At 43.8% G+C, this 24,719-nt stretch overlaps 1 protein-coding gene across 2 annotated transcripts in view; it reads left to right on the forward strand.

Moving 5' to 3' along the window:
* Positions 1-24,482, forward strand: part of LOC130276099 (protein SSUH2 homolog) — a 49,411-nt gene extending 24,929 nt beyond the window's left edge. The window contains exons 9-14 of one of the 2 annotated variants that reach the window (XM_056525001.1): positions 1,757-1,836; positions 22,688-22,780; positions 23,122-23,227; positions 23,387-23,494; positions 23,658-23,807; positions 23,885-24,482. In XM_056525001.1, the coding sequence (XP_056380976.1) occupies positions 1,757-1,836; positions 22,688-22,780; positions 23,122-23,227; positions 23,387-23,494; positions 23,658-23,798 (528 nt within the window). In that variant the 3' untranslated portion in view covers positions 23,799-23,807; positions 23,885-24,482. Of the gene's footprint in view, positions 1-1,756; positions 1,837-22,687; positions 22,781-23,121; positions 23,228-23,386; positions 23,495-23,657 lie in introns of both variants that reach the window. The other variant, XM_056525000.1, reaches the window with a different exon arrangement.
* The last annotated feature ends 237 nt before the right edge of the window (positions 24,483-24,719 follow it).

Genomic DNA, 24,719 nt, shown 5'->3' on the forward strand with positions numbered 1-24,719 from the left:
GAAAGGGGCATGGTCTGTCGCAAAGGGGGCGTGGACGGCCCAAAAAGGGAAATGGTTTCACAGAAAATCCTGTGGATAAATGGCTGGAAATATCCACCTAGAAAAAGCTGGTCAGAAAATGTTCCCGACTTTTCCCAATAGTAAATAGAGAGGAATCCTGCAAGTCTAAAACAACATTTCCCACTAGTAAAAACCCGACACTCTTCGTAAATGAGGCCCAGTCTGTGCCCCTAGAAATATATTCACCTGTCCTCATTCCTGCTTTGTAATGCAGACATACTGGTCTAGAGTTTAGACAAGCTTAGCTCCTGGTAAATGGTGGGGTATGAAGTTGATTATTAAATTGTATCCATGTCTTAAAGGGGGTTTACAGACACTTTTATGACACTTTTATGTAACCTGACTCCAGGTGCACTGAAAGCAAGAAAGAGGCTATACTCACCTCCCCTGCACCTTGCTGCTTCTGTCCAGTTTCCCAGTCCCTGCTGCAGTCCTCTTTTTCCTCCTACTGATGACATTTCATTTTAATCACTGAGCTGAGTGAGAAGTCTCTGCATGTACAAAACATGATCAGAAAAAAGGGGATCACGGCAGGGCCCAAAAGACTTGACAGTGGCAGCAGTGGGGGAGTAGGGGAGGTGAGTATAGCTTCATTGTTGTTTTCACTTCACCAAGAGTTAATTTACATAAAAATGCTGCAACCTGGAAAACCGCATTAAAGAAGAGGTTACAACCAATTAAGGGCTACCAAGTCGGGTATCTGTTTTTCTTGGCTCACTAACTCTGCACATGGATCAATAAGAAGAATATTGATTACAATATTCTGCTGACGGACCATGCATTTACTAGAGTTTACAAGTCACAGGCATGAGAGTGTTTTTCATTAAAAGTATTTATATAATCTCATATACATATCCCTATGGTCAACTGCAAAAATTTGTTTGTGAGGTCAGTTTACTTTGGTTGACATGGATGTGTTTTGTACCAGAGAATCACTTATGGCAAGTAAAATATCCCTTTTGTTGACTACTAGATCTATTACTTCATCACTTTTGGCAACTAAAGTTAATTGAGTCAATTTTTGATAAAGAAAAAACTTGTATCATGTATTATATCATTTTATCTGCAAGCCCTTGTGTATCAAGTGTAATATCATTACCACTAGATAAAATATAAAATATGGAAGTACGTGTCCTCAACATTTTTGATAAATCCCAACATATTTACTAAGGTTTCCACGGAAAATGTGGGGGATTTTAGCAGGGAAAAGCCCAACAGATCAGAAGAGTTGTAAAAAAAAAAAAAAAAAAAAAAGTGCAAAATGTAGGGAAACATTAGTAAATACCTGTTGGGAATCAAAACCCACAAAGAAAACTACACTCCAGTATTAGTAAATAAACCCCATTGTGTCCATTACAACATCAATTATGTTAAGTGTAATATCTTATTATTATTGTTATTAATAACAAAACTGTTGAAATGTTACGATATGAGGTAAAAATCTACAGAATAATTTTGCCTTTTTTTATTTATTCCTGCCTACAATTGTCCATATGAAATTCACATTCGAGTCACTATGTAAATGTCAGAAGTTGGCCCACAAGACAAAGTTAATTCCAGGAAGGAGGGAAACATTTTCTGTTCTGAAAATGTTGGAACAGACATTTTAAGTTACAACGGAGCCAATACAGGGTAATACAGTAACATTATCATTGATTCATTCTTTATTTATAGGCCACTTTTTGCTCTTGTGCAGGTGAGGTGCTGGGTTTGCAATGGAAATGGGAGCCGTTTTAATGATCCGTGTCACCACTGCAGGGGACAAGGAACAGAAAGGTGGGAGAAACTTTTCAGTTCATAGTTATGTTTATTTTTAATTTGATCAAAGGTAAATAAATTGATGAGAGATAGATAAATAAATTGATGAAGATACAATTTTTCTGTAACCATAAACATAACATTGTCAGTGGAGCCCAATGAAATTAGTGGTATTCGCGAGCAAAAATGTGTTCCTGTTCTGTTATTTCCTTTACTTCCATAAGATGGAAAAAAAAAAAATCCCTGGCTTTTGACTATACCTGCTGACCATATTGAATTGGCAAATGGACAAGCCCCATCTATATGATACATTTGGATGTCATAGAGGAACCTCTCTCTATGAGTTAGAATGGAATGACATATCTTTTTTGGCTTTTTATGACACACTTACTGATGTGTTTGACACATGAACCCCAATAGTGTATGCACACTTTTGCAACCAATAGTTCTATTATGCCAGTATTTCTAATTTAACCCCTTAAGGACCAAGGACGTACTGGTACGTCCTTGGTCCTGCTCCCCTGATATAACGCGGGGTTACACGGTAACCCCCACATCATATCACGGCGGGCCCGGCGTCATAGTGAAGCCGGGACCCGCCGCTAATAGCGCGCAGCGCCGATCGCGGTGCCGTGCGCTATTAACCCTTTAGCCGCGCGCTCATTGGGCTGTTCGGGATAGCCGCGGCGAAATCGCGGCATCCCGAAGAGCTTACAGGACAGCGGGAGGGCCCCTACCTGCCTCCTCGCTGTCCGATCGCCAAATGACTGCTCAGTTGCCTGAGTTCCAGGCATGAGCAGTCATGCGGCAGAATCGTCGATCACTGGTTTCCTATGAGAAACCAGTGATCAATGATGAAGATCAGTGTGTGCAGTGTTATAGGACCCTATGGGACCTATAACACTGCAAAAAAAAGTGAAAAAAAAAAAAAGTTAATGTCATTTAACCCCTCCCCTATTAAAAGTTTGAATCACCCCTCTTTTCCCATTAAAAAAAAAACACAGTGTAAATAAAAATAAAAATAAACATATGTGGTATCACCGTGTGCAGAAATGTCCGAATTATAAAAATATATCATTAATTAAACCGCTCGGTCAATGGCGTGCGCGCAAAAAAATTCCAAAGTCCAAAATAGTGCATTTTTGGTCACTTTTTATATAATTTAAAAATGAATAAAATGAATGAATAAAAAGCGATCAATAAGTCCTCTCAATGCAGTCCTAAAATGGTACCGTTAAAAACTTCAGATCACGGCGCAAAAAATGAGCCCTCATACCGCCCCATACACAGAAAAATAAAAAAGTTATAGGGGTCAGGAGATGACAATTTTAAACGTATTAGCTTTCCTGCATGTAGTTATGATTTTTTCGAGAAGTACGACAAAATCAAACCTATATAAGTAGGGTATCATTTTAATCGTATGGACCTACAGAATAAAGATAAGGTGTCATTTTTACAGAAAAATGTACTGCGTAGAAACGGAAGCCCCCAAAAGTTACAAAACTGCATTTTTTTTTCAATTTTGTCGCACAATGATTTTTTTCCCCTTTCACCGTAGATTTTTGGGCAAAATGACTGATGTCATTACAAAGTAGAATTGGTGGCGCAAAAAAAAAGTCATCATATGGATTTTTAGGTGCAAAATTGAAAGAGTTATGATTTTTTAAAGGCAAGGAGCAAAAAACGAAAATGCAAAAACGGAAAACCCCCTGGTCCTTAAGGGGTTAACAAATGAAGCAACTTAACAGATCTTCTAAATGTTGTGTATATAACTCTTATCCTGCAGTCCTGTGTTACTCCACTGTGTCTGCCTTTCTCTTGAAAAGATAGTGATTAGAGATGAGCGAATCGAAGCTGACGAACCCAAATTCATTATGAATTTCAGGAAATATTCGATTCACAATGAATGCGAATCTCGTCATGATTCTATTGCACGAATCGCTTCATTAAACTCCATTTAATGTGGTTCAGGCTCCAGGGCATCTAAAATGGCGGATCCATATGTCAGTACATGGGGCAAGGGACGCTGGGAAGGCGGGAAGGGAAGTAGGCGGGATGACCCTTAATCACATGCAGATGCAGCCTATCAGAAGCCAGTCACCCCTCTGATGTCACAGCCCTACATAATCGGCAGCCATAATTCCGGCTCCTCACTTCATTACAATACACTGCAGAAGGATCATAGGACACAGAGCATGTGTGTGTGTTACAGCAGAGAAAAGCGCAGTCCAGCAGGGTTTAACATCCTCCTTGTTACATCAGCATTCTCGTGGACAAAGAGCATTGTTTTTTCCACTGAACAGGATTTTTACTGCAACTGCTCATTAACCTCCCAGTCATACAGAGAGGGGCACATAGTCGTTGGGAATCCATTTTTATCACCCCCCATGTAGGCGCAAATCTGGTCACATGGCGAAGATACATAGACGATATTTTTATGATATGGAAGGGAACAAATGAAGACCTGCAACTGTTTTTAAAAAATATTAACTCGAATGATTTTAATCTAAATTTTACTCCATGTATTAGCACATCATATGTCGAATTCTTGGACCTAAAAATCTCAACAAAAGACAATAAACTCGAATGTCAGACATACAGGAAACCAACCGCTAGAAATTGCTTTATTCTATTCGAGAGTTGTCACCTCCCAAGGTGGCTGATCAATGTCCCCCAGGACCAATGCAGGAGACTCAAACGCAACTGCACGAGAAACGAGGTATTTGAAGAAGAAGCGAAGTCACTATCCAGAGATTTTTTACAAAAGAATTATCCAGAACATATAGTCACAGAAGCCCTGGACAAAGTCAGGAGCCAAGCCAGGAAGACATACTTCGGAAAACAGAAAGAAACAACTGGCCAGAGGAACAAACAATGAAGATCGTACTACCATTAAACAACCAATTCAAAAAGATAGAATGGATCATCAACAAACATTGGCCATTGCTCTAACAGGATAAAGTCCTGGCCCCCCTACTAACCAAAAGAGCCAAGATTATTTACACAAGGGCACCAAATCTCGGACTCAAAATAGCCCCTACAACAAAACATCCTAATCCGAAAGATCCAAAACCTTCACAAACATGGCTCTCCTTGAAAGGTTTCTTTAGATGCGGGAAGTGCAGCAATTGCAAACAGACGAAATTCCAAAAGAAGACAGAATCCGTAATTTCCACCACCAACTCACATAAACATGATATTGAAGAACTACTTACCTGCGACAGCACATCAGTGATCTACATGGTAACTTGCCCTTGTAAAAAGCAGTACATAGGACGCACAAAGAGGAAGCTAAAAACTAGGATAAAAGAACATATCCACAACATTAAAATTGGTTACCCCAACCACTCTCTATCAGCCCATTTTAAAGACTACCACAACCAAGACCCATCCTGTCTTACCTTTTCAGCAATCCATTCTGTAAAGAAAGATTGGCACGGTGGAAATCACATTGCTAAAATGGCTAGGATCGAAAGCAGGAATATATATGAGTTCCAGACACTTGCCACCTATGGGCTTTATGCAGAATTAGAAATCTTTGGCTTCCTTTCATAATCTCTCTTAAATACCCTTTTACCATATTTTATTTCATTTTATCCATTTTTATCCATCTTTATCCATTTTTATCCATTTTATTCTCATCTTTTTATTTTATTTTTATATTTTATATTTTTTAATTATTAATTATTTTTTAATTTTTAATTTTTTTATTTTAATTTATATTTATTTTATTTTATTTTAGTTGAATTTTATATATTATTTTTATATCACATTTTGATTTATTACTATTACTAATTTATGTCCTCTATATCCTCTGTTACCTCTAGATATACCTAGATTTATATTTATTTATATTTATTCTATTTTTACACATTATGACACCTCCACTACAAATGTTTATTAAATATGGCTGCCCTTCTAATTATCATATAGGTGACTTTCCTAAATATCGCCTTCTGCTAAACTATACACTTTATTTTCCCACGATTAAGGGATATCAGATCCAGCTTTAATCATACATCAGTTTTTGTCCATAATATTTGCCCTCTACACCATCTGTCTTTCTCACATTTATTTATTTCTTCTGTTTATTTATCTATTTTCTCTATATTCCAAATATCCAAGTAACATTAGTTTTTAAAGCTAATACCTCCCATTATATTTAATTATATCTGCCTATATACATATACCCACACTCACATAATCCGCACAATGCATACAACATCCCATTTTTCAATCCAATCCAGACTTTCCATTCACCCTCATTACACACTTCCAGTCCAAGGTACCATTCCTGTTTTTTCTAATTGCCTAGAAACTTTCCCGCCAAATTTGGCTACTTAAACCCAGACATCTGCTTACCCTCCATGATCACTGAGGATGGACCACGTAGGTCCGAAACGCGTTTGATCTCAGCTTGCCACCCACCACAGTCACTACAATTCCTAATCAGAGCATCAACCAACATCCAGGACAACATCACCCTGCGATTTGCTGCACCTCTAACTCCGGGACCGGCACCGCAGTTTCCACCACTGCCGCTACCACCACCACCATCTGCACTCTCTTACAGCAGAAGCCGCAAGCCACAGACACCACGAGGACCGAGGATGGGAGCACCGGAGGCCTGACTTAGGAGACGGCGAATATAGCTGACGACCGGCCTGTCGGGAGACAGACCGCATCACCTAACCACTACATCGCCGGAACCACCAGGTCACCAGAGACTCCCCAGTCACCTACGGTCGGGTAAGCGGTATAAGGAGGCTCCAGAGGTTGCAAATTGAATCACCCAATTCAGGATTATAAAATGTTCGAACCAAAGAACTGTGGACTAATATATCTTTAAGGACATTCTGTGTGGCATTAATATATATATATATATATATATATATATATATATATATATATATATATATATATATTTCTTTTTTTTTTTTTTTTTTTTAACCCTATTGTAACCTTTATTGTATTTTCTTTACCCCATGTACATTTTTTGGAGGGGATTGCAAGGGCCCTGCATATCCCTTTCCTGCATGTATGTTTTTTATGCTTTATAGAACTTAATAAATCACCATTGTACCTTGGACAGCTTTTGATTATTCAGTCATACAGATACATTACTGAGCTACATTATTTACCAGTTTTTCACCAAACAAGAACATAGTAACATTCAGGACATTAGATACATTCTCACTGACACTTATACTGTTATCTAAACATCTACATATACTATTTTCTCCTGACCATCCTCACATTATCTCTATTACTGTTACCACACAACCCCTCCACCTATCCGTTTTTCTTTAAACATTACACACACCACTGATTGTATACTCAACAGATACAACTACTGATACAGTTACATTCCATATCCCACAGTTACATTAAACATTCTACACATCACCTGTTTCACTTGTAACTGATTCAGTTACTGATACAGTTATACTCCACATCCCACAGTTATACCACACACTATACATACAAATTGGTATATACTGTATAACATTCTATTCCACCAATACTATTTTTCTATATAAATCTGTACCACTTCTCAGGTCTTAATACTATGTACTAATTCTCACACACTATACATAGATTAATTTCACCTACAGCAGCTAGAGGAACTAGAGGGTTATGAGGAAGGTGAGACAGAGGACCCAGACACACCGTGGCAGTATGCAGTGGAGATGGAGGCAGGGAGTCCCTCCAAGTCACTTACACAAATGGCACAATGCATGCTCACCTGCTTGCGTAGTGACAGCTGAATTGTCACCATTCCGCAGCGGGATGACTTCTGTCTCTCCACCTTATTGAACCCTCGCTACCTTCCACTGCCATGGCTGCTGAGGAGGGGTGGGGTGGCAGGAGCAGTACCAGCTCCATCAGCAGCAGCCTGAGTCTACAATCGCAGATGAGTAGCTTTCTTCACCCGCATAGTTGAAGGTAGACCTGGAGAAGGACCTGAACCAGCAGGTGGTGGCATACCTTGATATGCCCATGCCAACACACCTTGAAGATCTGCTGGAATTCTGGGCAGCCAAACTTGATTTGTGGCCACAACTAGCAGAGTTTTCCCTGGAAAAGCTGTCCTGTCCTGCAGGTGTTTAGTGCGGCGGGGGCTATAGTCACCCCAAGGAGAACTAGTCTGTCCAAGAAAAATGTGGAGAGACTGACCTTTGTGAAGATGAATCAGGCATGGATTAGCCAGGATTTCCAACCACCAATGCCTGATGCATGAGAGTAGATTGACTATGGTGCCACACCAACACTTCACAAATATGGATAGTGTCAAACAGATTTAAGGTGCTGCTCCCCAGTGACAAACATTCCTACGCATCAGACCTTTTTTCACCCACCTTCCTCGCCAGGTACTGGTATTGCCACCCACCGCACCACTCTGTCACTGTGTCACTTTCAGGACTCCTGATGCTGCTGTTGCCACCTCCAGGCTGCTTCATTCAGCCACTATATGGTCTCTTCTCATGCATCAGCCAACTCCAGGCTGTGTCATTCAGCCACTATATGGTCTCCTCATGCTTCAGCCATCTCCAGGCTGTGCCACTCATCCAATATATGATTTAATGATGCTTCAGCCAGCTCGTCTGTGTCATTCAGCAACTACATGGTTTAGTGATGCCGCTGGACCTAGGACATTACCTATATATGTTTATTGTAGCACTAGGTACCATACATCTTTAATGGAAATTTCAATATTCATCTTTTATTCTTAGAGATTGTGAGGCCCTATTGTCTCCTCATCTGCCGCCAACTCCAGGCTGTGCCATTCAGACACTATATGGTCTTCTCATACTGATGCCATCTCCAGGCTGTCTCATTCAGCCACTATATGGTCTCTTCTCATGCTTCAGCCAACTCCAGGCTGTGCCATTCAGCCACTATATGGTCTCTTCCTACCGATGCCACCTCAGGGCTCTGTCATTGTGCTGCCATGTGACATGTGACTCCTTGTTAGATTTGGTCCTTTGTAGCCACACACCGGGGCCCAGGACACTAAAACTTGGTTGTTAAAAGTTCAATTTCAAAACCCTCAATTTCAATTTAAAAATGTTAAATTTAAATTTAAAAATCATAAATTTCAATGGTCTCCTCATGCTTCTGCCAACTCCAGGTTCTGCCATTCAGACACTATACGGTCTTCTCATTCGTCAGCCACCTCCAGGCTATGCCATTCAGCCACCCTATGGTCTCCTCATGCTTCAGCTAACTCCAGGCTGTGCCATTCAGCCACTATATGGTCTCATCCTACTGATGCCACCTCCAGGCTCTGTCATTGTGCTGCCATGTGACATGTGACTCCTTGTTAGATTTGGTCCTTTGTACCCACACACCGGAGCCCAGGACACTAAAACTTGGTTGTTAAAAGCTCAATCTCAAAACCCTCAATTTAAATTTAATTCCTTGGGGATGGGAGCATTTTTTGCAATTCTGACCACTGTCACTTTAAGCATTAATAACTCTGGGATGCTTTTACTTTTCATTCTGATTCCGAGATAGTTTTTTCGTGACATATTCTACTTTATGTTAGTGGTAAATTTTTGTCGATACTTGCATCATTTCTTGGTGAAAAATTTCAAAATTTGATGAAAAAATAGAAAATTTTGCATTTTTCTATTTTTGAAGCTCTCTGCTTGTAAGGAAAATAAGCTTTCTAAATAAATAATATTTTGATTCACATATACAATATGTCTACTTTATGTTTGCATCATAAAGTTGACATGTTTTTACTTTTGGAAGACATCAGAGGGCTTCAAAGTTCAGAAGCAATTTTCCAATTTTTCACAAAATTTTCTAAATCGGAATTTTTTAGGGGCCAGTTCAGTTTTGAAGTGGATTTGAAGGACCTTCATATTAGAAATACCCCATAAATTACCCCATTATAAAAACTGCACCCCTCAAAGTATACAAAATGACATTCAGTAAGTTTGTAAACCCTATAGGTGTTTCACAGGAATAGTAGCAAAGTGAAGGAGAAAATTCAAAATCTTAATTTTTTACACTCGCATGTTCTTGTAGACCCAGTTTTTGAAATTTTAAAAGGGGTAAAAGGAGAAAAAGCCCCCCAAAATTTGTAACCCAATTTCTCTCGAGTAAGGAAATACCTCATATGTGTATGTCAAGTGTTCGGCGGGCGCAGTAGAGGGCTCAGAAGGGAAGGAGCGACAATGGGATTTTGGATAGGGAGTTTTGCTGAAATGGTTTTTGGGGGCATGTCGCATTTAGGAAGCCCCTATGGTGCCAGAACAGCAAAAAAAAAAAACACATGGCATACTATTTTGGAAACTACACCCCTCAAGGCCCTTAACAAGGGGTCCGTTGAGCCTTAACACCCCACAGGTGTTAGACGACTTTTCGTTAAATTCGGATGTGTAAATGGAAAAAAAAAAATTCACTAAAGTGCAGGTTTTTTCCCCAAATTTACCATTTCTACAAAGGGTAATGGGAGAAAAATCCCCCCAAAATTTGTAACGCAATATCTCCCGAGTACGGAGATACCCCATATGTGGCCCTAAACTGTTGCCATGAAATATGACAGGGCTCTGAAGTGAGAGAGCACCATGCGCATTTGAGGCCTGAATAAGGAATTTGCAGTAGGGGTGGAACCGGTTCCAACGATGGGGCTTGTCTCCACCAAAACCCTACAGCAGTGTTTCCCACAGGGTGCCTCCAGCTGTTGCAAGACTCTCAGCCTGCCAGGACAGTCTATGGCTGTCCGGCAACACTGGGAGTTGTGGTTTTGCCACAGCTGGAGGCGCCGTTTAGGAAACACTGCCGTATGAGACGTTTTTTCATTTTTATTGGGGGGAGGGGCGACGTGTAAGGGGGTGTATGTGTAGTGTTTTACTTTTTATTATTTGTTAGTGTAGTGTAGTGCTTTTAGGGTACATTCACACAGGCAGGGGTTCACAGTAAGTTTCCTTGAAGGAAACCCACTGTAAACCTGCCCGTGTGAATGTACCCTGTACATTCACAGGGGGGGGGGCACCCCAAACCTTCAGCTCAGCTCAGCCTTCAGGCTTTGTCATTAAGCCAATATATGGTTTATTGATGCTGCTGTGCCTGGGTCTGGGCCTAAACATTTTTTATGGTAGCATTAGCAACCCTAAATCTTCAATTTAAATTTCAAAATTCGTCTTTTTTTTTCTTAGGGATTGTGAAGCCCTGGTGTCTACTCATGCTGTTGCCAACTCCTGGCTGTGCCATTCAGACACTATATGGTCTCCTCATGTTTCAGCCAACTCCAGGCTGTGTCATTCAGCCAATATATGGTTTACTGATGCTGCTGGGCCTGGGCCGGGACCTAAAAATTTATTATGGTAACATTGGCTACCATAACTCTTCAATTTAAATTTCAAAATTCATCTTTTTATCTTAGAGATTGTGAAGCCCTAGTGTCTACTAGTGTCAGGCTGTGTCATTCAGCCACTATATGATCTCCTCATGCTGCCAACACCTCCATGCTGTGTCATTCAGCCACTATATGTCTCCTCATGCTTCAGCCTCACCCAAGCTGTGTCATTCAGCCACTATATGGTCTCCTCATGCTGCCAACACCTCCACGCTGTGTCATTCAGCCACTTTATGGTTTCCTCATACTGATGCCACCTCCAGGCTCTGTCATTGTGCCGCTCTGCGGCAGTGATTCTAAAAGCAATTCCTGTAATCTGCATGTTATTCTGAATAACAGTATTATGGCACTACCCCAGCACACTCCATATGCATGTTAGAACACAACAAAGTGTTCTACACCCCTATTGAGGCTCTTTGTAGGCCAGAAATAGCCATTTTTAATATAGATTCGCAAATCGGCTGAATCAAATTTTTCAAGAGTTCGCTCATCTCTAATAGTGATGCTTTATGTCACCATTTGGAAGCTAGATCCAGCAGTGATAACAGGATCACAACCAGGAACTGGAACCTGGGACATAAACGCCAGAAGCAGTCCCGCAACTATAACCAGAACCACAGGAATGAACCTAGGAGTAGGAATGTGGCCACATCACAGGAAACAATACCAAGGGTCATCACTTGGAGGGCAGTTCACTAACCAGGTTTAATATCCAAGGGACAAGTCAGGAGCATAGTCAGGAACAGCCAACAGTCAGAACCAGATGTAGTACTACAAGAACCATATGGAAAACTCAACAGATGACGCAGGTATACTAAACCAGAAACATTGTCAGAAAGAATCTTGAAGACTAGGAACTATGCAGGCTGAAGCAGAAAGTGTCACCAGACTCAGTAGATCAGAAACTGTTCTGGATTGATACTCACAGTGAATGAGAAACCTGACTGGGTATAAATAGCTATTCCATGAGAGCATAGTACAGACAGATGTTTCACAAACTTTTTTTTTATAAGTGTCTGAATTAAAGTGTTGTCAACAAAATCTTTTTATATAATGTAGATAATACCATTATATGTATATTTGTAGCATACATTTGGTTAAAATAAAAATTGTGTATATTTTTGGGTGAAAAAATGTTGTCCCTGCAGCTGTGCGTCTCTATGAAGAGCCCAAAAACAGGAAGTGAGGGTAGGACAAGCAGGGCTCTGTGCAGGCTCCTGGCTTTTCAATCATCCTGATGTATGAGCCAGGAGCATGTTATAGAGCCTCAGTGCACACTGCCCTGCTTTTCTTTAGTGCACAGAGTCCTGCTTGTCCTCCCTCACTTCCTGTATTTGGACTACTCATAGAGACACATATGCAATAGCTGCAGAGACAAAAATATACACTTTTTTAACCAATGTATATAACAAATATATATAATGGTATTATCTACATTATATAAAAAGTTTTTGTTGACGACGGGTACGCTTTAAAAACTGTCTTTGATGCCCACAGCAACTGATCACAGCTCAACTTTAATTTTAGCAGACCAGTTTAAGAAATGAAAGCTGAGCTCGGTTTGGTTGCAATGGGCAACCAATACAGTTTTTCTTTTAGACACTGATAATAACGGGGCATGTTGCAGTAGTTCTTAGAATAGTTCACTTCTTTTTTTCCTGCAGCTGCAGGGTGTGGTTGTGCAACCTGGACAGAGTGACATTGGCACTCAGACAATATTCAGATCAAATGATCTCGTCATGTCTCTTGCATAGCAATATGGTGCATGTTGTGAGCAAACACAAGCTGAAGCTAAGGTGGGAGCAGAAAGAACAGACCTGACAGTGCTGTTCACGACACTGTAGAAGGGGTCACCTATAAAAGGGTTAAGGAGGAACTGACACTAAACCCAATACACAGGATTATAGTGCAGGTGAACCAGATTAAAATTATGTATTACTCACCCAGATTCGTGGTCTGGTTCCAGAGATAGATCGGTTATTAGCCACTATTGCTAATATATCAATCGCCGGCTATGCGCAATGGAGACTGGACCTGGCAAGGAGGCAGGGATGGGTATTGGGTATAGTGTAAGTAAGATGGCTGTCAGTTTTCCTCAGGTTCTGGAGATACGTGCTATTTCTCGGGCGCTCTTCATTGGGGGACACAGACTGATGGGTATATGCTCTGGCTACTAGGAGGCGCTGACAATAGGAAAAAAAAGTTGGCTCCTCCCTGGCAGGATATACCCGCTCACTTGAAGTGAGGTAATCAGTTTTAACTAGTGTCAGTAGGAGGCAAGACACAGGTCTGGTGCTCTCCAGACCTGGTCTTTTTTTTAATTATTTTCTAGTAAGGGATGTTTAGTTATGTTTTTTCCTCCCTTTTGTTTCCCATTTTCAGGTGGGGGTTCAGGAGCATGGCGCTACCTGATCCCCCATGTGTGATGAAGGGCACAGTACATGTTCTTGCCAACGGCCAGCGCCTGGAGGTTGTACCCTGGGTCCAGGTCCCCCACTGCCCCTGCTTGCCTCGCTATGGCAGCCTGGCATGATGCAGTGTGGCCATAAGCTGGCTGAAGCCGTCTAGGTGAGTATGTGAAGATGCAGTCTGCAGGTGAGTATGTCGGGTGAGTATGAATCCCTACCCCCCCCTCTTCTGTCAGGGCCTGTCGCAGGACTTGAAGGGTTAATATTCTCCCTGGGTATCTTTTAGTGCAGTCACTTTGTGGACTGGCGCTTGTGGTTTGAGGATATGCTGGTCCTCAATGGGGCAATTTAAGGGACCATGGTCCCGATCTTAAATGGGGTCTGGATTTCCACCAGTAGTCTCACCTGGAGTTACGGTGGCCGTTTGGTCTCAGGGCAGCCGCCGGCTTTTGCGGCGGCTCCCTGTACTTTCTGCGGCCACAGATTACCCCACCCCTTTGTCGCGGCTCTTGAGCTCCTCCGGCACTGAGCTGGCTGGCGGGAGCCATAATGGCGGCAGGTAGCTCCGCCCCTCTTCTTCCCGAGTTCAGTGTAGGAATCTGGGGTCTGCTGCCTTCAGAGCACCCAACAGGGAATGATCAGCACCTTTCATGCGCCTCTCATGAACGGAGCTTAGCTCCGCCCCTCTCCTCTCTGCAGCGAGACCTCCGGGCTTGGTGCGCTGCAGGGGTCATAAATGCTACCAGGGATATTAGAGGCTATATCCCTCCTCTGAATCCCTGGTTCAGGGCCGTAGTCTCCCAGCCCGGTGAGAACCTTCCCAGCCATGCGCCGCTGTTACCCCCTGGTTCGGAGCAGCGGGTACTTTTACAGCACACTGCTCGCCGCTCCTTTGAGGCAGCTGAGCATCGCAACTGGACGCTCTCTGACACCTGCTGCTTCACAGAAGACTTCTACGCCATTTCCCCCTGTCAGCTGCTCTCTCCCACTGCTGGATGGACGGGGATTCGGAGCTTAGCTCTGCCCCCTGTCCCCTCTCCTGCAGCGGGAAAGTAGAGTTGTATTTCTACTCCCCAGCCGGTCGCTATTATGGAGTTGGGGGGAGTCGGCATAGCTCCGCCCTCCTTCTCCTCCTCCCCCCAGGAGGAGAAAAAAAAAAACTATGATAACTAAAAAATAAATACGGTACATATATGTTCAAACGCCCCTTGTGTTCGTTTACTGCATTCCTCCTCTTGGTTTTCTTCTTACGAATGAGTTCCCTCTGGTGGCAACTTTGTGTGCTGCATGCTTGCAGTAACTCCATGTATGTTCTTTTACCTATCTAATTGAGCCCCTGTCCACAGGCAGAACTTATGCGACCCACTGTGGCGGATCGTTTCCAGGGATGTATGCTCCCTTGGAAGATCCTGGGGATACATGTTCTGTCTGTTTTCCCCTACTGTCTGTTACCACGCCCCTGTGCCTAGCGAGTCCGCCATATGGCTTTTATTCCCGGGAGGGTACTGGGCATCTGGAGCAGTGGTTTTCTTATCTGCCGGTCATCCATCAGGAAGGGATTTTCCTCTATGATTCCCTCCTTTACAGGTCACCAATCTCATATTGGCTGCATCCGAAGCTGGCATTCCGGTACCCCACTGCAAGTGTGAGGTGTACGAAGGAGTGACCCATTGTATACTATGGACCCATACCAGTAAACCAGACAGTGGTCCGCATGGTTTCCTCGGCCACCTGTCATTTATCACTTGGCTAATGTATCTGCGGCTGGAGTTCCGGTGCCCCACTGCTAGTGCACTGTGTCCGAAAAAGTGTCCTGGCATGTCCTATGGACCCTATACTGTGCGGCTGGGATACAATCCACGGCTCCTCAGCCTCCCCCGATCTCCCACATGCGACAAAGGGGCACAGTAATCGCCTATCTGTCTGTTGTCCCCTTTTGCCACGCCTGGAGGTATACTCGTTAAGCCAGACTGTTGTTGGCACAGTTTCCGCCGCAGTCGGTCTCCCTTTTCCCACATGCAAGGCTGGGGTTTCCCGTACCTCTCTGCTGGTGCGAAGGAATCTGAAAGAGGGTCCCAGCAAGTACACAGGACTGATGCTAGTCAGCCAGACATTCGTCTGCATGGTCTCTTTACACCACCAGGTTGTCCATTGGATTGGCCACACTCCATTACCCCACTTTCTGTGGGAGGCTTCAAAGAAGTGACCCTGTGCCTTCAGGAATCCTATACCAGTCAGCCGGACGGTTGTCTGCATGGTTTACTAGTACTTTGGGTCACCAACCATACATTGTACCGTGGCGCAAGTTCAGGTAACCAACTGCCAAGCTGTGGTTCCGATGTGAGTGACCCCTTGTTCCTTCATGGGCCTTATGCAACGCAACACATTGTGGTTTGCAGGGTTCCCTGCTTCCCCAGGTCCCTCTCCACATGCCTGCTGCTCTCACGGATGAGGGTTGGTAACCTACTTACAGTGTGTGGTTCTGAATGAGGAACCCCGTGAGTCCACGGTCCCTATGCCAATTGGCCAGACTGTGTTTGCATGGTTTTCTAATCCACCAGGTTACCTTAAAGGTCATTGGACCTTTATATCTGTAAGCCAGACACTGTCTGCATGTTTCCTGCGCCACACACATCAGTCATTTTCTCGTCTGTGACCACAGTTGAGAGATGGGGTGTGGGCGTTTCCTGCTGGTTCTATGGACCTTTGCAGTAACAGCAGCACTCTCAGTTTCCCTTTCTACAGGTGTTATGTTGGTCTGCTAAGGGCATCATTGTAGTAAAAAGAAAAAAAAGGAACAAAGGGGGCGCTATCTCAGTGCCGTAATTATGATAATATTGAGAGATATGCTTAGAAAAGTGAAAACTGTGTTCATGAGTTGTATATTGCCCATGAGTAAGTTTTTCGCACTTACCTTATCGTGTTGCGCTATCTCAGGCACAACACTGGTTCGCTTTGTGAGTGCTCTTTACTCTTTGGGTTCCTCTGGGGTGCCGAGCATCTGTCCCGATGTCCTGTGATATCGGTCTGGTCAAAGGTAGTGTTGGTGCTGGAGGGTTTCCGCAAGGTGCTTGTCCAGCCCGGGTGAAAAAGATGATGCTGCTTCTCTGGGGCACCTCAAAAGGATGCATGTGCTCGAACCTCCGACCCAATGCTGGGTTATGGAAGGATGAGGCAAAGGTCGGGGGTACTTTTAAAAAGCTTTAAACAGACGATGCGTTTCGCAAGGGGTCCCTTGCTTCATCAGGTCATAGTAAAATGAGGTACAAACATTCTTTATATACACTAAAATATTTTTAAAAAGTGCGGGAGTTTGTGACGTGTGCTACACGTCATTTGAGTGCCGGATGTGACGTGTCGGCTGAGAGCGAGGATGTTCATTCATAAAAATGATACTATTTTGTTTATGTACGTGACTCTGGTAGTGTTGCCGGTGTATCAGTAGGTTCGTATATTTTGGAAACCTGAAGTTATTATTGTGATGGAATTGGGCGGTCTGGGGTGCTGTACGGGTTTGATTAAGCATTTTGTGTATACATGTGAAAATGCCGGTTTACTGGTGTAGTGGATGTCATTCGTTCGGTGCTGGATTACTTGCACAGTGAATGACATTCAATGGTTGGGCCCATGCAGTTCAGTGTGTGATGGAACCCTTTATTTAGCTGCAGGGCCGTGTCGTGCAAGCGACACGTCACATCCGGCACTCAAATGACGTGTAGCACACGTCACAAACTTCCGCACTTTAAAAAAATATTTTAGTGTATATAAAGAATGTTTGTACCTCATTTTATTATGACCTGATGAAGCAAGGGACCCCTTGCGAAACGCGTTGTCTCATTAAAGCTTTTTAAAAGTACCACCAACCTTTGCCTCATCCTTCCATAACCCAGCATTGGGTTGGAGGTTCGAGCACCTGCACCATTGTGAGGCGCACCAGAGAAGCAGCATCATCTTTTTCACCCGGGCTGGACAAGCAAGGGCATCGTTGTGACAGACCATTGGGTGCTGAGCCTGTTTTCCATACTGCCAGACATTTGGATGTCTGCAATTCCTTTTGTGGGTGCTTAGTACTCCACTACTTTCGTGAGGTAACCATGTCGGTGTCCCTTCATGGGCTATGGACACTCGGCACATGTAAAGCCCTCCTCCCCTCCTTTCCAGTGGGGTGTACCTCGGGCCTTCCTGTGATCTTGTTTCCACAAGTCTGCAGCGGTTGAGCACCTCTGTTCTGGCAGGGGGCCTGATGGGATGACACAGTCTGTTTTTTAGCCTCCCCCCCCCATGCCTCCAGAGGTCTTCCTGGGTTCCGGTGCTGGGTGGCTCAGGCGCCTGCTCTGTTGCCTTAGACCAATGCTTCTCAATTATTTTCTGTCATGCCCCCCCCCCTCCCCCCCAGGAAGAAGAAAACATTTTGCGCCCCCCCGCGCGACTGTAAATAGTATCATTTGTCTATAAAATTGCTATAAGTACACCTCTGCATAACATTGTATCTTCATTAACGTATATGAGGCTCTGTACACTGACAACAAGCAGGGCTCTGTACACTGACAACAAGCAGGGCTCTGTACACTGAGGACAAGCAGGGCTCTGTACACTGAGGACAAGCAGGGCTCTGTACACTGAGGACAAGCAGGGCTCTGTACACTGACGACAAGCAGGGCTCTGCACACTGACAACAAGCAGGGCTCTGCACACTGACAACAAGCGGGGCTCTGTACACTGACAACAAACGGGGCTCTGTACACTGACAACAAGCGGGGCTCTGTACACTGACAGCAAGCATGGCTCTGTACACTGACAACAAGCAGGGCTCTGCACACTGACAACAAGCGGGGCTCTGCACACTGACAACAAGCGGGGCTCTGTACACTGACAACAAGCGGGGCTCTGTACACTGACAGCAAGCAGGGCTCTGCACACTGACAACAAGCAGGGCTCTGCACACTGACAACAAGCGGGGCTCTGTACACTGACAACAAGCGGGGCTCTGTACACTGACAACAAGCGGGGCTCTGTACACTGACAGCAAGCATGGCTCTGTACACTGACAACAAGCAGGGTTCTGCACACTGACAACAAGCGGGGCTCTGCACACTGACAACAAGCGGGGCTCTGTACACTGACAACAAGCGGGGCTCTGTACACTGACAGCAAGCAGGGCTCTGTACACTGACAACAAGCAGGGCTCTGTACACTGACAACAAGCAGGGCTCTGTACACTGACAACAAACAGGGCTCTGTACACTGACAACAAGCTGGGCTCTGTACACTGACAACAAGCGGGGCTCTGTACACTGACAACAAGCGAGGCTCTGTACACTGACAACAAGCAGGGCTCTTTACATGGAGGACAAGCAGGGATCTGTACCTGAGGACAAGCAGGGCCTGTACGAGAGAGAGCAGGGCGGCGGGCGCACTGCTCGGCGACATAGTGAACTCCGACATGGTGGGCTGCTGCACTTAGACGTGACCTTACCCCAGTGACGTGACCTCACGTCTGAACGTAGCAGCGCGCCACGCCGGAGTTCAAAGCGCCTCTCCCAGGCAGCCACACTGACAACCCAGGGCCGTAAGTAAGATCCAGCCATGAGTCGGGCCCCCCTTTACGGAGCCTCAGGGGGGCGCGCCCCACTATTTGAGAAGCACTGCTTTAGACAACGGCCAGGATGGCTCAGATGCTGCATGTGCTTCTTCTTTGCATTCATAGTCCCATCTTTTATCTTTACCAGCTCCAGTGTCCAGGATTCAGATCCCTCTGGGGCCACAATTGCCTTGGTATGTTTTCGCAGGGTTCCTGGAGGCTATGTCCACCAAGTACCTTGACTGTTGCCATAGGGTGGCATTTCCCCGCTCCTACAGTACCTGACGCACTTTGGCAATCCCCCTTCCACAGGGGGTACGGGGTTCAGGGAGCTTGGCACGGTCTGTACCTGAGTCTCATCTCCACCACCTTGTTTTCCCCTCCACCATGGGAACTGTTTAGCTGAGCACTTTCTTCTGCCAAGATGGAGCCATCTCTCTTCCCCTTACATGGGTGGGGTGCCTGGCTGGGCCCTTGTTTTTTTGTGAAGAACACTCAGAGTTTTTTTTCACCAGCAATGCTTGTGTGCTTACTGCCCACGATTGCAGCCTGGCTCTCCACCAGTTTCTTGGTTATCTACGGCTGTAGGAGGAATTTATGCAATTATGTTTGACTCAGCGACAACCGTCTGTTGTTGGGTCCTGCTGTTGCTCTCCTCCTCCCTTGGCGCAATCTCCCTGAAGGGCATGTTCATCCTTCCCTTTGACAGTGTCAGTTGTGGTTCTCTGACACAACAGTCTTTTGGAGTAACCTTCCTGTGCCCAGCACCTGGGAGTCCCTGCTGGGTTCCCTTTTGCTTCTCCCTCAGTTCCCATCCTGACGGGAGTACTCTGGTCCGCTCGGACCGCTGGGGTCCAAGACCAGTTAGTCTCCTTGTATTGGGCATTCTCCTTGACTGCTGTGGCGTACCTTATTTTCTAGGTTGGCCCTCCTGGTTCTTCAGGCCTTTGTGATGTTTGCGGTCACAGGCATGTATAGGGATCCAGCCCAGATGTCTCAACGATCCCCTTGTGGGGCGGTCTTTCTGTGCTGCCCTTCTTGTCTCAACATAGAAAGTGTGTTTCCCAGAGCGTTTCGCAGATATTGTGTTTGCTCCCCCTACAGGTGGGGAACCTCCAGGTGACTCGGGAGCCTCCAGTTTCCATGTCGACGGTTCTAGGATGCTCCTTACTTTCTGTCTCCTCCTTCAGGGTCCATGTACTCCTGGGATGGAGGACAAACCAGTCTACTAGATTACGCCAGTCAGGCCAATTTCGGCTGATGCGTGGGTGTGGTTCTTTCCCGCTGTTCCGCCTCTGTGTCACACTCTCCAAGTCCGCTTTTCTCCCCGGGTGCTCACACTGTGCCCCTGGGACTGTGGTTTTTGGAGTCTACTGCTTTTTGGTTCAGATCTTCTGTACCACGCCTCTCCGGGGATGGTTCCCATCTCTCTTTTTCCAGAAGTTTCTGGTCTTCACCTTGACTGGCTTGCCTTAGACTCAGGCATCCACAGCTCTCTCTGGCGTTTTCTCGCCATGTTTTCTGGCTTCGGTTGGTTCTCTGTATGGGGTTTTTCTTGTTGTTCCCTTTTCCTTTTTTGTTTGCCAACTGGGCTCTCCCTTTGTCTGGTTCTGTGCTTCTTGGATTTGGTTTCCTACCTCCTTCCAAGTTGGTTTCTATGTAGCCCAGGGTCTCATCCGTGGGCCTTACAGCCAGCTGGGGTTCAGTCTCCGAATCTTCCTCTGGTGGTTGTTCTTTCCACCCCAGACTGCTTTGGTACATCTCATCAATCTGTGTCCCCCAGTGAAGAGCGACCGAGAAAAGGAAATTTTTTTGTACTCACTGTAAAATCTCTTTCTCATAGCCTTCATTGGGGGACACAGCACCCACCCATTATTTATTATTTTCCTGGTTCTTGGGTTTTAATCCGGGATTCTTTCCTTCACACATATCTCTTGGCTGGCTTCTCCTACTGCTTTGTAACAAAACTGATTACCTCACTTCCAGTGGGTGGGTATATTTTTTTCCTAGTGTCAGCACCTCCTAGTGGCAAGAGCATATACCCATCAGTCTGTGTCCCCAGTGAAGGCAACGAGAAAGATTTTATGGTGAGTACAAAAAAATCTCCTTATTAGCCCCCATTGCTAATATGTTCCTTGCCTTCGTCCTCTTTGCTCCAATATGACCTTAGACCTCATGCTTACATGGGTGAAGATTCCACTGCACAAAGGGGGTTAATTAACATTTTAGCAACGGAGGCTCATATATTGTGTATCCCCGGAACCATGGATCTGGGTGAGTGATACATTTAATCCGATTTACCCACTCTTTAAACGTGTGGGTGAACCAGTTGGTTGTTTTAATTTAACCCTTTCTCGACCCATGACGTAACGGTCGGATGAGGGGATGGAGCATGTTGGTGTGGAGTTCCTAAAAGGGAGAAAGTGAGCTCCTGTCTACACTTTAGACCATGTAATTTTCTGGAGGTCAGATTGATGGTCACATGACCCAGCTGCAGTAATAAAATGTATAGATGCAGCTGAGCTGGGATAAAATAGATGACATTGCAAGAATACTAGTGGTGAGTAAGTATTATATGGACAAAAAAAATATTGAAGTGGCTCTTTAAGGTAGCTTTATGATTACGGCAGACCACATAATGTGTAAGGGGGTGCCCTGACTCTCAGATGCTGAAGGAGGGAAGTATTGGGCATGTTAATTTTCAAAATAAATTTGTTTTATGAGAGATGAAGCTTCTTCCACAGCTGTTTGACAGCAGTTTATTCCCTTCTTCTAATTGAAGACATGTATGCTTGTTCTGTGGAGCCAAATGTTCATGAATGAATATGGTGGGGCCAAAAGAAATAGTCATCGGCCAAGTGTAAGGCAACCTCAACATATGACTGCAGGACCAGACAACGCAAGATTTGTTTGCAGTCTGCAGCCATTTAGACATTTAGGTCTGCATTGGAGGTGTATATGCAAAATAGCCATTTTTTATCAAAACTATTTTCAAAATTGTTTCTTTTTTATTTTAAATAAATTTATTTCAAAAGTGTACATTCCCTTTAAACTGTAACTGGCTTTTCAAAAAACATTTGATGTGTCATAGAGACATATTAAACATATTCAATGGTGATGGTCTGGGTGGTAAGACCCCTCATCAAATGAAAAAAAATTAAATAGATTCAGAAGGGAGAAGCACACGTTTAAGCACCTAGCCACTCCCTTCTCCTCGCTGGTTTCAATGGGATTCTGCTGCACTGTCCACACGACTCTGGTATTTGCAGAAAGAATAGACATTAAATTTTTTTCTGCAGATTTTGTGTGAAATGCATTGCTGTCTATGAGTCGGGGCATTACCAAGCAGTCCTGGTGCCCTCTGGATCATGCAAATGTGCAGAATGTCCACACGTGTTTTCCAGGCGGACATTCTGTACATTTTACACTGTGTAAACATGGCTTTACACTTTCAAATCATTTTGACAGCTCCTGGGAGGGTAAATTTTTTCTGATTTTTTTCATTCACAGCTGCACAACTTGTAACAGTACCAAATATGAGAGATGTATAGGATGCTCTGGACGTGGACAGATCCTGAACTACATCGAGCTGACTGTCACATGGTAAGGAGAAGAGAGTAGTAATAACCTGCAGGGGCTGACCTAAATAGACAAGTAATTGGTAATAAAACAAAGAGTAAACTTTTTAAGAAATTGACTGTATTAGGTTATTGGCAGCAGCATAGTTTTTTGGAAGCCCTTGGGTACCAATTTCTTATTTAGTGTTTATTGTTGAGGTGGTTTTCTATAAACCTACACATGTTCCCCTTTCTCAACTTCTTCCAAAGTGTCCAAATTTCAGGGTGAAATGACAAGACCAGCATCAGAAGGGTTAGGAAAGTAATCCTGGTTTACATTTAGGTTCCTTTGTTTTGATCAATAATTTTCATTTTGTCTCTTTGCAGGAAGAATAATATTTATGAGTTTGTAGCGGATCATAATTCAGAGTTTCCTACTGAGCTCTTTAAAAAGGTCAACGGAGAGAAGATTTTCATGGATGAGCAACTGCTAGTGAGAAGACATTGGCTCTGTACTTTACATAAATGAGACAATAGATACTGTACAAAGATAAATAGACACCATAGCTAGACAGACAGAGACAGACAGACAGACCTATTATCTATTTATCTGTTGATTTCTTTCTCTCCTTTTTTCTCATTATTGTTACAGTTGGCTCCACTGGTTAATTTCCCAGCTCAGGCCATAAATCAGGCTTCCCAGAATGCCTTGCAGCAGCATCATGCCCAGTTTTCTTCTACAAGCCGGATGCTTAGACAGGTGTGTCAGGAAAATAACAACAAAAGTGAATAATTGTGAGAAGCAATACCATAGAGAGGAGATTCTATGGGGTCCATTGATTAATGCCCTAGATTCATTTCTCTAAACAATGGACAAGGTGATCCCATGCTAGTTTTAATGAATATTTCTCCTATTCTTGCAGAGACACGGCATTGAGTGGCTGCCTCTTACCAAGGTGGAGTATATCTGGAGGGGGAAACGCTATGATTACTTTGTATATGGAAAGGAGAACCAAGTGTATACTGACAACTATCCACAGAAGTGCTGCTGCACTGTCATGTGACTTATGAAGGTCAACATAACCCTTTCATCATGTCTACTGACAACTATCCACAGAAGTGCTGCTGCGCTGTCATGTGACTTATGAAGGTCAACATAACCCTTTCATCATGTCTACTAACTATCCACAGAAGTGCTGCTGCACTGTCATGTGACTTATGAAGGTCAACATAACCCTTTCATCATGTCTACTGACAACTATCCACAGAAGTGCTGTCGAGTTGTTATGTGACTTATAAAGGTCAACATAACCCTCTCATTATGTCTAAGTTCCTCATGGGTAAGGCAATTGGTCTGACAGAAGCTACCATGACTTTCTTATATGAGGTTCTTCTGGTAAATAATGATAATCCTGTGTATTACACTATTAAAGAGCTGTAGATGACAACTAGATCTCATTATTTCATGATGTGATATTCACATATTGCTGTACTATGGCAAATGTGTAGTGTCAGGAGTGTACTATGAGATAGCTGTAAGTCTATTGGCTTCTGCTCCAGCATTGCTATGCTATACTTTTAAATGGATTTATGTATTTATAATGAATAATTCTCTGGATAAAAAGTAAAGAAACTTCTACTGTGGGTCATGAGTTATGTCATATGGCTTTTTCACATATTCATATTGCCTAAGCTTGTAGCCTAGTAAGAGCCCTATGTATGTGTTTAAAAAGTGCATGTACATAAAAGCCGCCTATTTAAATGATTAGATTCTGTCCATTGTTGTTATTAATGATAACATTCTAAAAGACCAACATGTTATCTATGGTGGAAATGTAAAGAATCATTTTCTTTGGGGAAAATTACTCACTTCACATATCCTGGTGTGTATTGCCATTTAAGAACTAGTATCACTTTGGTAAAGTAAACATCAAAACACAGGCTGGGTGGTAAGGATGTGCAGGCCTGTGTTCCATATTGAACCC

The sequence above is a fragment of the Hyla sarda genome, chromosome 6 (assembly GCF_029499605.1).
Source record: "Hyla sarda isolate aHylSar1 chromosome 6, aHylSar1.hap1, whole genome shotgun sequence".
Classification (NCBI taxonomy): Eukaryota; Metazoa; Chordata; class Amphibia; order Anura; family Hylidae; genus Hyla; species Hyla sarda.